This window comes from Microtus ochrogaster, linkage group LG8 (assembly GCF_000317375.1).
Source record: "Microtus ochrogaster isolate Prairie Vole_2 linkage group LG8, MicOch1.0, whole genome shotgun sequence".
NCBI lineage: Eukaryota > Metazoa > Chordata > Mammalia > Rodentia > Cricetidae > Microtus > Microtus ochrogaster.
The window spans coordinates 12753787-12767395 of record NC_022033.1 but is presented as its reverse complement, the minus strand read 5'-3'; the positions used below and the strand labels follow the sequence as shown (position 1 = coordinate 12767395).

Genomic DNA, 13609 nt, shown 5'->3' with positions numbered 1-13609 from the left:
CTGTAGACCAGGCTGGTCTCGAACTCACAGAGATCCGCCTGCCTCTGCCTCCCGAGTGCTGGGATTAAAGGCGTGCGCCACCATCGCCCGGCAAGAACCAGTGTTTTGTGGGAATCTCGTTTTATTTCTCAGTGAAGAGAATTTGGGAAAGGAGATGGAGATGGTACTGCCCCTGAATTACATACTCCAGAGAAAAGCTGGGGGACTGGAGAGTCAGCTTAGTGGTTAAGAGCACTGACTGCTCTTGAAGAGAACCTGATTCCATTCCCAGCACCCATGTGGTGGCTCATGGAACTGTTTTCAGGGGATCTGACACTCTCCTGTGACCTCCTTGGATACTGGGCAAATGTGATGCATAGACCAACATGTAGGCAAAGCACCTGTATTCATAAACTAAATCAGTTAATTTTTCAAAGCTGTGCCAGACACACTGGAGCACACCTGTAATCCTTGTACCTGGTGAAGAGGTGAGGGTTGGAGGCAGGAGGATCAAGAGGAAAGCTGCCTCACTACATAATATTCTGTCTCAAAAATGTTTCTTTAGGATCTTGCTAAGGATGGAATCTGTGTATGTTCAACAAGCATTCTACAGCTGAGCTACATACACACATACATACACATACACACATACATGCACATATATTATATACACACACATATGCATACATACACACACACACACACACACACACACACACACAATGCCCCAGATTGTATGCTTTAAAATGAGAAAGGAAGAGGAAAAGGACAGGAATGAAGGACATACGAAAGGAAGGAGACAGTGGAGCTCACCTACAATCCCAACACCTGGGGGGTAGAGGCAGAAAGGTCGGGAGTTCAAGGTAGGGCCGGCAAGAGCTGGCAGCAAGTGAAGGCTCTTGCCACCAAGCCTGGTGATTGAGTGTGACCTCAGGAATCCACAGATGGAAGGAGAGAACTGGCTCCAGAAGGTTGTCTTCTGCCCATCATGTGCAAACGGTGGCACACGTACTCACACACACACACACACACACTAACTCACATACACACCACTAAGTGTTTAAAAACAAACAGAAGTTCAAAGTCATCCTCAGCTACATGGAAATGGCTCACAACAAGGGAGGTTTGGAGGAGCCTCTACATCGAGAAATGCTGAGTGCTTGAGGGTGTGCGTATGCTCAGGGGATCCTCTGGGAACCCCGTAGCCCGCCATGCCCTGTGTTTCTGCATAATAGGTACATACATTCCACAAAAGGGAATAGTGTCAGTCATAATGAGAACACTCCAGATCCTGTGGTTGTCATGCAAGCGAAGGCTCTTGAAGCCTGCAGCTTTCCCAGCTCCCAGCCTTACTCCAAGGTCTTGTACTGTCCACTGCCTCCTTCTGAGGACCAAGTGTGCCCACCACTGTCTCTGTAAGCAAGGTCTGTTGGCACACAGCTGCTCCCATGTTCATATATATTAGCCATGGTCGCTCCTGTGCTGCCCAGGAGGGTTGAAGAGTTATATTTGAGACCACACAGAACACGGAGTCTAGGCTGCCTGCTTTGTATAGAAAAAGTTCGTCTTCTTGTGGTCTAGAGTGTAGCTGTGGAACCAGATGGCTCAAGTTCAGAGCCAGCCTCATTCCCTAACTGTATCTCACAAGGTGCTTGGTCTCCTGTGCCTCAATTTCCACCGCTGGGATACAGTTATGATATCAACAGCACTGACCTCCTGGGGTCGAGGTTGGAACGTGCACATTAACACATCACAGGTGTTTAGAAGGGGTCACCTCTGTGGCAGGCAGATCGTATAAAGTAAATGAATTCAGTGTCTTACAGACTTGAGTCTTAAACCACATGTGCTGATGAACACCTGTGATCCCAGCGCTCACGAGGCTAAAGCAAGGAAGATTCAGATTCAAGGCCAGCCAGAAGCTGTATCCAAAAAAAAAAGAAAAAGAAAAGAAAAAGGAAAGGAAAAAAAGAGAAAAAACTGAATCTTAAGAATCAAATAGGCTCTCATAAGTACTCAACATATTGGCTGTAATGGAACAATAACCATAGACAAGACACAAATCTTATGTGCGATATGTGTGGTTGTGTTTCAATAAAACTTTATTTAAAAAGTGGCTCCTTAGAAGCAGGCTGCTGGAACAAGGAGTCATGGTTCTGCCTGTAGTCCTTATACTAGGGAAATTGAGGCAGAGGAATCCCTCCAGGTTGAAGGTCACTCTCAGATACATAGCAAAATCTTGTCTCAAAAATATAAAAAGTACCAGGTGATGATGGCGCACACCTTTAATCCCAGCACTCGGGAGGCAGAGGCAGGCTGGTCTCTGAGAGTTGGAGGCCAGCCTGGTCTACAGAGCGAGTTTCAGAACAGCCAGAGCTGTTACATAGAGAAAAACCCTTTCTCAAGACAACCTTAACTGGTTGTGTCCAGTGCTGTGTCTGTGGAAGGGAGGCTGAAGGATTGCTGTTTGTGATGACCAAAGAGAGAAACCACAGGGTGCTGGTAGGGACATGGGTAGAGCATCAAGCAGCTACTAGATACCATCGGTACAGACATGTTCAAAATAATTCTGTAGGTACCAGGCTCCAACACCATCCATGCCTCTCCAGGCTCCCATGCCATCCATGCCTCTCCACCCTGGACCACCCTACACCCGGCTCACATCAGGGTGATCGTCTCCCCCAGACCTTCAGATGTTTCCCTCTTCCATACAGGCAGCCGTGGGGTCCAGGGCAAGCAAGATGGAGGCTGCTACCTCCTCTGTGTTTCTGACTTTGAATTTCTGGCCTCGGATAAGAGCAGAAAACTCGGAAGCTAGACGGTCTTGTGTTCTGTAAATGCAAACGGTTTAAACAGGATAAGAAGAACCCATGTGCTTTGGGGCCACGTGATCCCCTCAGAGCGGAGACAGCTAAGACATCTTCTCTTCCCTTCCTCTCGACCCTATTGCATTTTGAGTCCTCAGTTGGCTCTTGCTGTCGCCGAGACAGAATATAACCCCCAGGTCTTTGGGGGAAGCGCTTGTTCATACAGACAGACCATTTGTTGAGCTTTTCAGATTTCTCTCTCTCTCTCTTGTTCTCTGGAACTGCCAAGGAAACAAGTTTGAGGGCTTTTTGTTTGGGTTTGTTTTTCTTTACTGTTCAAACACGTGAATTGACCTGGTTTGGTTTGGTTTTTTTTTTTTTTTTCACAACCATCATTTTCTTGTCTCCCTCTTTAAAAAAAAAAAAAAAAAGATTTTTCTTTTTTCTTTTTCTTTCTTTAACAAGCTGATCTGTTTTCCAGGCGTTTCCAAGTAATTAAACCCAATTAAAACCATTAAATTCTTGCTTTTAATGACAACTTCATTATTAAAGTCTAACCGCAAGGAGGAGGTTTAGCTGGCAGAGCCTTCACTGTGTGCTAATCCGCCCCTAACCTCTGGCTGACACTCAGAGAGATAAACCCCACAGAATAGGCAAGCTGCTTTAATGAATAGCTTTAATTAGTACTTTTCTTCCTCGTGGCAGAGTAATTATTTGTTCGGCTTATAAACAGCTACTTGGCAGGGATGGTTAAAGGCTGGGTTGGTTCGGATGGTGTGATAGCTTCAATTGGTTTTGTGTGTGCAGGTGGGATTTTTTTTTTTTTTAAGAAAAAGAGGGGTCTTCATACCAAAGTAGGTGCTGAAGTATATCATCCTGAAGTTGGGGTTGTCAGGGTAATTGACGCAGAATAAGAAGCAAGGTGACCGCAGGCAGCGGGCTATGAGCCAACTTCAGAGTTGGCCTGACACCCACCCTGTGTAGGAAGCGTGGGCAAGCCCAGACAACACCACTCAGGGACATAAGCCTGGCTCCTGGGCAGCCTGGGTCCTGGCAGGAAAGGAAAGCCTGTGGTGGCGCCCTCCCTCTGCCCCAAAACCTTTGTCTGGATGGCACCTGAGGAAGGAAGAACCAAGTTCATATTATAGGTGTGGTCAGAGAGACCCAGGGTGCAGCCTAGCCAACCCCTATGACAGAGTACTTTTCTTGTGACCAGACTGTTGTTAATGGCCCACCTCTGGGAAGCGGGTGCTGTGGCTACTCAGTCAGGATGAGGGGCATGAAGTTAAGTGGGCGGCCCCAAATCACCTTCAGAAAACACAGGCAGGGTGCCAGTAGGCACCCAGGGTTCTCAGTGTCACTGCTTCTAACTGCTGTGTCTCACTTCCTCCTTGAGACACACAAGAGGCACCTCCTGCCTTGGTGGTTGGGAGATTTCCATATGGGGAGGCAGTGGTGGTGGCAGGGTCTCCTATAGCCCACAGGCTGGCTTGGAACTCACTAGATAATCAGAGATGACCTTGAATTTCTGAGCCTCCACCTCATTGGGATTACAAGATGACACCACACTCTAGGTTTATCTGGTGCTGGGGATCAAACTCCAGGCTTTGGGCAACCTAAGCAAGCACTCTACCAGCTGAACCCCAGCCCCAGACCTGGGTTTGTTTGTGGTTTTTTCATTTTTGTTTCTAATGTAATTCAGTTTGTGCGTGAGCTAGAAAGCTAGTTTCGTTTCAGGGTTTTCCACTCTGTGACTCCAGACTTGGCTGCTAACGCTGCGAGCTGAGAACCGCACTTTTCCTCATCTAGAGGCCTTTAGAGTGGGGACTTCTCAGCTGGAGCGACTTGGCTCTTGGGGCCTGTTGGGCCAAGTCTGGAGACACCTGTGGCTGTCAGCACTGGGGGGAAGGGGGGAAGTTGCTGTTGGCATTCGGGGGTGGAGATTAGAGACACAGATACCCAGGAAGGCCCCCTCTGGAAATACTGTTAGCCCTGGGCTGGGGGCTGGAGAGGAAGCTCCATGAGAAGTGAGTGTACCACGCAAGCGTGAAGACCTGAGCTTGGATCCTTGGCACCCACGTAAAGCCAGAAAAGGCAGCACATATCTGTAACCCTAGCTCTGGGGGAGGGGGCAGGCAGTAGAGACAGGATCCCCAAGGCTCACTGTCCAGTCACCCTAACTGGAGCAATGAGCCCCAGGTTTAGTGAGAAACCCTGTTTCAAAAGTAAGATGGAGAGTAATAGAGGAAGATACCCCAGGTCAAATTCTGCCCTCCACACCTGCACACCTGAACACATGCATGTACGTGTATATACAGCACACATACATATGTACCATATACACATACACCATGCATACCGCCCATACACCCACAAACACATCACACATGCTTATCACACGCACACATGCATACACACACACACACACACAAAGCTAAGACAAAACCCCCTGGTTGAATTGCTGGAATACTCAGACTATGTATTCTCCAGGTACCTTGCAAACAAGCAACAGCAGTGTTGATGTGGCCACTTGTGGCCTGGGTAAGGTTCATTGGTGGATCACTTGCCTAGTACATACAGAGGCCTTGTATCCAGAAGCACAAGAAGAAAACTTAACCAGCCCACTGAAGTTGTTGACCATCCATCAGCAATCTTTCAGAAACACATCTAAAGAGCTGAAGGCCAGTGGATGAGTTCTCGTGTGTGTGTGTGTGTGTGTGTGTGTGTGTGTGTGTGTGTGGTATGTTTGCATGTGTGTGTATCTTGTGACTTGCTTGTGTGTGTGCACATGTGTGTGTGGTATGTATGTGTGTGGTGTGTGTATGGTATGTCTGCATGTATGTGTGCACGTGTGTGTGTGGTTGTGTGTGTGTTGTGTTATGTCTGCGTGTGAGGTCAGAGAACAGCTCTGTAGAGTTGTTTCTCTCCTTCTAGCCTTGTTTGAATCCAAGAATCAAATTCAAGTTACCAGGCTAACACAGCAAATGGCTTTACCCATGAAGCCATTTTGTTGGCCCCCACTTAGATATTAAAAAGCAAACAACTCCTGTTTCAAAATAGGCATTTATCAAAAGAAACATGATCATTGCCCTCATTGTAGTAGAAGTAAAGTCTTTTGTTTTATGTTATCGCCTCTGCAAAGACATATTCAGGGAGTGGAGTGGTTATTTCCGCGGCTAAGCTAGCCGTGCGGGACGAAAAGCAGGCCTGCTCGCCTCCCTACTACAAGAAGCAGGTGGATCTCTGTGAGTCCCAGTGCCTGAGACGTGTCACAGTGGGATCCACACACCCTAATAAATCTGCTGTAGGTGACTACGCAGATGGCTGCCATTCTGTGTAACATCCTGCCAGATCAGCCTCCCCCCGCCCCTGCAGCTGTGGTGGTGTATGGCTGGTGTATCTGTGTGAACCATGCATGTGCAGGCGCCCTCGGAAGACAGGAGACTCAAATCTCCTGAAGCCAGACCCGCAGGTGATTGTGAGCCACCTGACATGGGTGCTGAGCACCTGACATGGACGGGCAGCAGGTAGTGTGGCCACTGAGCCGCCATCTCCCTAGCTCCAGGAACTAACTGCTGTGTTCACACTGAGTAACTGGGCATTCATATTTCAAAAGCTCTCCAAGCCATTCCCTTCTGCCTTCTTTCTTAACTTGTTTTACCTCAGATCGATTTTGTTTTAGACTTTCCTTTTTTTTTACTGTTTTACCCTCTCTCTTCCACCCAAGAAATACAACCAGGCATCACAGGATAGCCTAACAGCTACCAGGCTGGTGGTTGAAACCCCCTCCCCTAACTAAAAGAATTCTATCAAGAAGGCATTGGAAGTGGGTTCCCCTGCTTCGTGGGGATCCAGAGTGCTGTCTCTGTCCCAGGGCTGTCCCACCTCTCCTCTCTAACCCCCCACCCCAGGCATGCACAGACCACCACGATGACATCAAAGTCAATTCCAGAAACCCGCGAAACCTTAGGGCTCACTGGAAAAATCTGCCAAGTCTGGACCAGGTTTCTGCCTTCTCAGGGTAACAGCCACCCGCAAGCACACTAGGCCAGCGATGGCATTCCCTCCTCCCCACCCTGCCCAGCACAGCCCTTCCAGGGGCATGTTCCGCACTAAACTCATTCTCCACTCGCCCTTTCTTCTCCCGCTCTGGTTTTAATCGCTCTTTGTTTTTCAAGTCAGCCGTGTCTGATGTTGCTTGTTTAGCAAGTTAACCACTGGACTTCTGCCTTAATCCAAAGAGTATGTGATGGTCTGGAAAGGAAGTGCCTCTCCTATGCCTGCCGTCGCCGGCTGCACCGTGGGTCATCAGGAGCCCTCGGGATGAGTGGCATAGGGACACTGGGCGAGGTGTTCACACTCACGCCGGACTGGTGAACCCTCTGTGCACCATCGCTGACACGAGGCTCGGTGTGGATCTGAAAATGTAGTAAGAAAGCCGCCACACACTTGCCCGGGTCACGCTGTTTGCTTCTTGTGTGACCGAAAGCCGCAGAGCAAGCGGGTGTGTCATGGTGGGTGTTCAGGAATCACCCAGCGGGCACTGGGAGGTGCATGGGAAGTTTTCCTCCAGCTCTCATACCTGAATTCTGGTTTTGTCGTAACTTATCCATCATTTTAAAAAATATTAAGTGTGTGCAGGTATGTCTGTGGGGGTATGTACGTATATACGATTTTATACATATAATACATACATATATGAGGTCATGTGTGAATACATGCATGTGCTGTTGATCCGTGAGCTCCAGGAACCCACCTGTCTCTGGCCCGCAGCCAGCACTAGGGTTACAGATGAGCCACTGGGCTGAGCCTTTCCATGGGTGCTGGGGATGCAAACTCAGCGTGCATGGCTGGGACTTGCTGACTGAACCATCTCCCGACCCTAAGCTATTTTAAGTCTTCGTATTAACATGAGGAAGACCGGCAGACTTCTTTCTGCTGAGGTTTGGGCTTTCTATCTGTCTTCCTCAGCTGCAAGGTTGACTTAGGTCCAGTGTTTGGCAACTTGCCCGCAGTTCTGGACGGAGCATCTCTTGGGAGGTCCCCTCGTTCAGGAGCGTATGGGTGGCTTTTGACCTGGCTGTGACCAAATACCTGATAAAAAGCAACTTAGGGAAGGAGGAAGGGATCACTTTGGCTCACAGTGTAAGGGGGACACAGTTCGCTGAGGCCAGGAAGGTGTGGAAGCGGGCGCCTGAGATGGATGGCCACATGGTCTCCTCCATCAGGAGGCAAATATCAGACAGGAAGTGGGGCCTGTCAAACCTTAACACCCACCCCAGTGGCCCACTCCTGGTCTCCAACCTTCCGAAACAGCATCTCTGACCGGGAACCAAATGTTCAAACACTTGAGCCTGTGAGGCTTTTCACATTCAAACAGTAATGAGTAAGACCTTTTCTCCTGGGTTAAAAAAAGCAAAGTGGAACTGGGCAGTGGTGGCACCAGGCCTTTAACCCCAGCACTTGGGAGGCAGAGGCAGGTGGATCTCTGAGCTTGAGGTCAGCCTAGCCTGGTCTACAGAGCGAGTATGAAGACAGCTGGGGGGGGGGCTACACAGAGAAACCCTTTCTTGAGATAAAAAGGGAGGGGAGAAAGAGAGAGAGAAATTAGTCCTCAAGGCTAGGGCCAGCCCTGGCATGTACAAAGGCCCTGGGTTCCTTCCCGGCACCAAAAGAATAAATCCATTACAAAAGAATAAATCCATTACAAAGGCCAGGCAAGGTAGCACACGCCTGCAACCCTGGCACTTGGGAGGTGGAAGAAGAGGATCAGGGATTTGAGACCAGCCTTGGCTACACAATAAGTTTGAGGCCAGCCTGGGCAAATGAGGCCCTGTCAAAAACAGAAAGAAGATCCCATCCCTCACCTTTGCCGTGGTCACGCACACAAAGCTCCTACTCATGTCCTACCGTCATCAGCCAGTCACGATCTCTGATTCGCCTTCCTATAACTATATACATACCACCACCACACCACACCACACCCCAGGGAAGTGGTTTTTACACACAATGATTGTTTTGTCCTGCTTTTCTGAGTCAGTCTTTTTGGGCCTATATGGCAGCCTTTCTCTCCCCTCCTGTTCAAGAGAGCCAGTCTCACAGCCAGGTGCACATCAGCCTTGCCTTTTCCAAGGGACGAGCAGTGGCACAGAGGTGACCACAACCTTCCCTGGGACGCGTCGACTTCCTCCAGGCACAAGAGGTTTGTTCTCAGTTGCCCTCTCCAACCAGAGTCCCTGTCTGCCACCTCCTGGCCAGACCCTGGATGGGAGGCAGAGCCCTGATGAGGTGTTTGGTCAAAGGCACCATCCTGGTCTGGTTCTCCACATCTTTGTGGGTGTGCGCACACATGGGTGTGCATGCGTGTGTGCGTGCATGCATGTGTGTGCGTGCATGTGTGTGTGTGTGTGTGTGTGTGTGTGAAACCAAGATCAGCAGCTACACTTCCTTTGTTCTCCTTTTTGTTGTTTTATTTTTTATTTTGTTTTATTTTTAAAGTCAAAAGGGGTTTGTTTGAGGAATTGTTTACTTTACAGCAGGAGGGCTTCCTGGATGTGTGTGTGTGTATGTGTGTGTGTGTGTGTGTGTGTGTGCATGTATATGTGCATGCGGGTACTCATGAACACAGGTGCAAGTATGCATGGCAACCAAGGAACAACCTATGCTGTTCTTCCTTCAGCACTATTCACCTTGGTTTGAGACAGGGTCTCTCGCTGGCCTCGAGCTCATGGATTGGGATGGCTGGCCACAGGCCTCTCCCTACACACACACACTGGGATTATAAACCTGCACAACTACCGGACTTTTTATGTACATTCTGGGGATCAAGCTTTAAGTCCTCACGCCTGCATTGCAAGTCCTTTGCTTCTGAGCCATGTCCCCAGCCCCCAGTCCACTTCTCATTTATGGTGTGTTCTAGCCTGGGTTCTGTTGTGTGATAAATAGCATGACCAAATGCAGTTTAGGGAAGGAAGGCGTTTATTTGGCTTATACTTCCGGATCACAGACCCTCACTGAAGGAAGTCAGGCAGGAACCTTTATCCCGGAGCCCCGACATCCATTCATCTTAACTCATGAGCCAGATAAGACAGCACGGGCCATGTTTGCTGCCCACTGGAATGTATCTTCCTCAGGGAGGGTGACTGGCAGCAAAGGCTTGTGGTAGTTACTTTCTTCTTTCATGCCAAAATCCCTGACAAAAAGCCAGGCAGTGGTGGCACGGGCCTTGGTAGGAGGATCTCTGTGAGTTCAAGACCAGCCTGGTCTAAAGAGCAAGTTCCAGGACAGCCTGGGCTACACAGAGAAACCCTGTCTGGGCTGGAAGAGAAGGGAAAGAGGTTTAGCGTACGGTGCACCTTACACTCTGACGAACTTGCTTCTGTCCTTGCTGTAATTGCTTGTCGCCATCACTCTAGAGTGGTGTCATTTCCAGTATCCACCTCTTCTCCCCAGGTGTGAACAAGTCATTCTCCCCCCAGGCCATATTCTCAACCACATGAGTAGTGAGCCATTCAGAAGAACATGGACGCCCTCTGCTTTCCAGAGCAAGCAGGGGTGGAGTGGGGTGGAGGGGTGGGCTGAGACCAAGAGGCCAAGCGTGTACTAAACCGTCCCTTCTCTTTCCCACAGGACACCACGACGTCAGTGCGCATCGGCCTGATGATGGAAGAGATGATCTTCAACCTCGCTGACACACACCTGTTCTTCAATGACCTGGAGGTCAGCACCCAGCGCTCACTGTCACAGTTGGGGGGGGGGGGGGGTGCTAGCTCTGTCAGAAATATTTACCTTTTTTTGTATATTTTGTTTTTTGTGGGATTTGTTTGTTATTTTGATTTTGCTTTTCAAGATAGTACTTCTCTCTATAGCCCTGGCTATCCTGGAGTCTACAGAGTCGCTCTTGTATACCAGGCTGACCTGGAACTCAGAGATCTGCCTGCCTTTGCCTCCCGAGTACTGGGATTAAAGGAGTGTGACACCCCCGCCCAGCTCCTTTTCAAAAAAGACTTTATTTTTATTTTGTTTATGTATGTGCGTGTACATGACTGTAGATGCCCTTAGAGGCCAGCAGAGGGCAGCAGACCCCTAGTGCTGGAGCACTTTGAGGCAGGTGCTGGGAGTAGAATGTGGGGTTCGTTGGCAGAACAGAGTCCTCAAGCACTGAGCCATCCCCCAGCTCTCCCGTCTCTTTTAGAGACTCGAATCATTTCCTAGTGACTCCTGGGAAAGTACAGAACTGTAGTCAGTCTGTGTCCTTTGGGGGAACACTCTTGTCAGGGTGATCTTGCTGGCCCTCGTCCGTCCTTGCTCCAATCACATGGGATGATGGTTCTGCTATTCCAGTAAAACCTGGTGGCCTCTTCTTCCTCCTGAAACGCCTTTGGCTAATATATTCATTGAGGCAGACTGGTACAGATCCTCTTGGGGCAACAAAAATGAGCAGCAGGGCCAGGGTGAGAGCTTTTTTAAAAAGAATTTACATTCCTTGGACCCATGGTTTACAGAAAAGAGTGGGGGATAAACTTGGGATGTTTACTCCTGAGCTCTTGAACCCTTGAACAAGATGCAAGGAAAAGGGGCAGGAAGCAGCTTTGGGCACAGCTTAACTCATTTGTTTAGACTTAATTTGTGTTGAAAGAGGTGGGGATAAATTCAAATGAAAAGCCCGTTTAACTAGAACTCCTGGGGCCAGCGAGATGGCTCAGAAAGGGTAGCTGGTAACTATCTGTAACTCCTTTACTAGGGGATTTGACACCTTAACACAGACAGGCATGCAGGCAAAACACCAAATGCCCATAAAATACAAATAAATAAATTATTAAAAATAAAACTAACCATCACACCCTATCCAGTAGGTGCCCCCTCAGGCATTTGAGCAGAGACCTAAGGTCGGTGAGAGAGGGGCCTCTGTGTAGGTGGAGGGTCTTCCAGACTCAAGGAACGGCAGTGCCAAGGGCCCGAGGCACGGTCAAAATTGGCAGCTCCAGGAACAGAAAGGAGGCAACAGAGCTAAAATAGAAGAAGCAGAAGGTGGGGTACACTATGGGGTACAGCTTGGGGGCCAGTGTGGGGCTCAGGGTCACATTCTAAGAGGGGTTGGAAGCACTGGACCCTTTGAACCTCAGTACGTGGTTCAGAGACTACCCATGGCTGCCCAGTGGAGAACAGACCGTAGAGGTGAGGCCAGAAGCAAGACAGTGGTAAGACCAGCAGCGAGGACAGTGGTCCGCACATCCCAGGAGGCAGACCTCACAGGGAAGATGTGTAAAGACTGGGTAGGGACAAGGAAGGTGCTGACCTCTGCCACATCCAGCATATTTGGGATGTGAGCCACTAACTGAGCACCCAAAACTTGCCTCGTAACACCCGCAAGCAGGCATGTTCATTAGCTGTGTTTCTGGGTTTAAAAGGCCAAGCTGACAAACTTGCTCTGGCTTCTAAGGATCGAAACGCTGACACCCCAGCAGCAATGCACCACCCAGTACCCAGAACCTGGCCTCCCACCCCTTTCTTCAACATAAGGTCCTTGACTTAAGGTGACTCTGGAGCTGGGCAGGGAGTCAACAATTAACTGTAAGCATTTCCTACGGTGAGAAAGTGAAAGCCAGACGTGGTGGTGCACCGCTGTAATAATCTCAGCACTCAGAAGGCAGGAGCAGGCATTTAAGATCAGCCTGGACTACATGGTGAGGCCAACCTGGGCTGCACAGTGAGTTCAAGGCCATCAGAAGAAAGGAAGGGGATGGAAGGGAAGGACAGAAAGAAAATACAACAGCTGGTTGTAGTGGTGACACTAATGGGGTATGCTTAAGAGATGGGGGGAGGGGGGGGAACAGGAGGATCACCAGAAACTAAAGAAGCTCTCAAAACCCAATGATGCCTTATGTCAAAGGGACAAGATGAAACTGAAAGGGTCCCCAATGGCCAGAGCTGGGGTGACTTAGTGATGAATAATGAACTATTGAATTCCAACTCAAAGTACAGAATCAGCACCCCCCCAGGTCCGTATAAATTAAGTGGAGAAGCAGACACATCTCCCAGGCAGAAAGCCCCAAATGCTGTGTGCAAACCCTGCAGCCTCTACACAAGCCAGTCTTCTATGGCCAAACCAGGGTTGTGAGGGACACATGCTCCTGCTCTGGTGACCTCGGGCATACTCCAGCACGCAGATGTCACCCCAGCTTTGTCATGTTCCTTCTTCTGCGTGTGTTGGTCTCTATCAGAACCAGCACCTTTCTCCCATCCACTGCCTGACCCCGCCTAGCTTCCCAAACCAGACCAAGCTAGGCGCGTGTAGGGTGATCCAGGCAAAGACAAAATCTCCCTTTTGTCCAAACCTAGGGACTCATCAGGGTCATTTGCTGTGCCGATTTCCAAATAAAGATAACCTCACAGACGTTGGAGGTTAAGGCTCCAACTCTGCTTCTTTGTGAAGGGGATAGCTCAACCCCTAACAAGCACCAGTGCTCACTGCTTCATTTTCTCCCACGTAAGCTGGGACGATGAGAGTGTCTCTTATCTGAATGAAGGGCTGAGCAGAGTCCCTGCCTCGGTGACAGCTCAAGAACACGTCAGGCAGGGCAGTGGTGGCACATACCTTTAATCCCAGCACTCAGGGAGGCAGAGACAGGTGGATCCCAGTGAGTTCAAGTCAAGGCCAACCTGGTCTACAAGAGCTAGTTCTAGGACAGGCTACAGAAAAACCAAAAAACAAACAAACAAAAAACAGGTATGGTCTCCTCCTCAATCATTTATTCAAAAGCAATGCATATACTGATAATTCCTGCCCCTCCGTGTTTGTGTGTGTGTGTGTGTGTGTGTGTGTG

General features: G+C 49.3%; 1 protein-coding gene across 2 annotated transcripts in view; it reads left to right on the top strand.

The window, feature by feature from the left end:
- Positions 1-13609, top strand: part of Eya2 (EYA transcriptional coactivator and phosphatase 2) — a 154634-nt gene that overhangs the window by 126740 nt on the left and 14285 nt on the right. For both annotated transcript variants that reach the window (XM_005362877.3, XM_026787031.1), the window contains one exon: positions 10413-10502. In XM_005362877.3, the coding sequence (XP_005362934.1) occupies positions 10413-10502 (90 nt within the window). The remainder of the gene's footprint in view (positions 1-10412; positions 10503-13609) is intronic.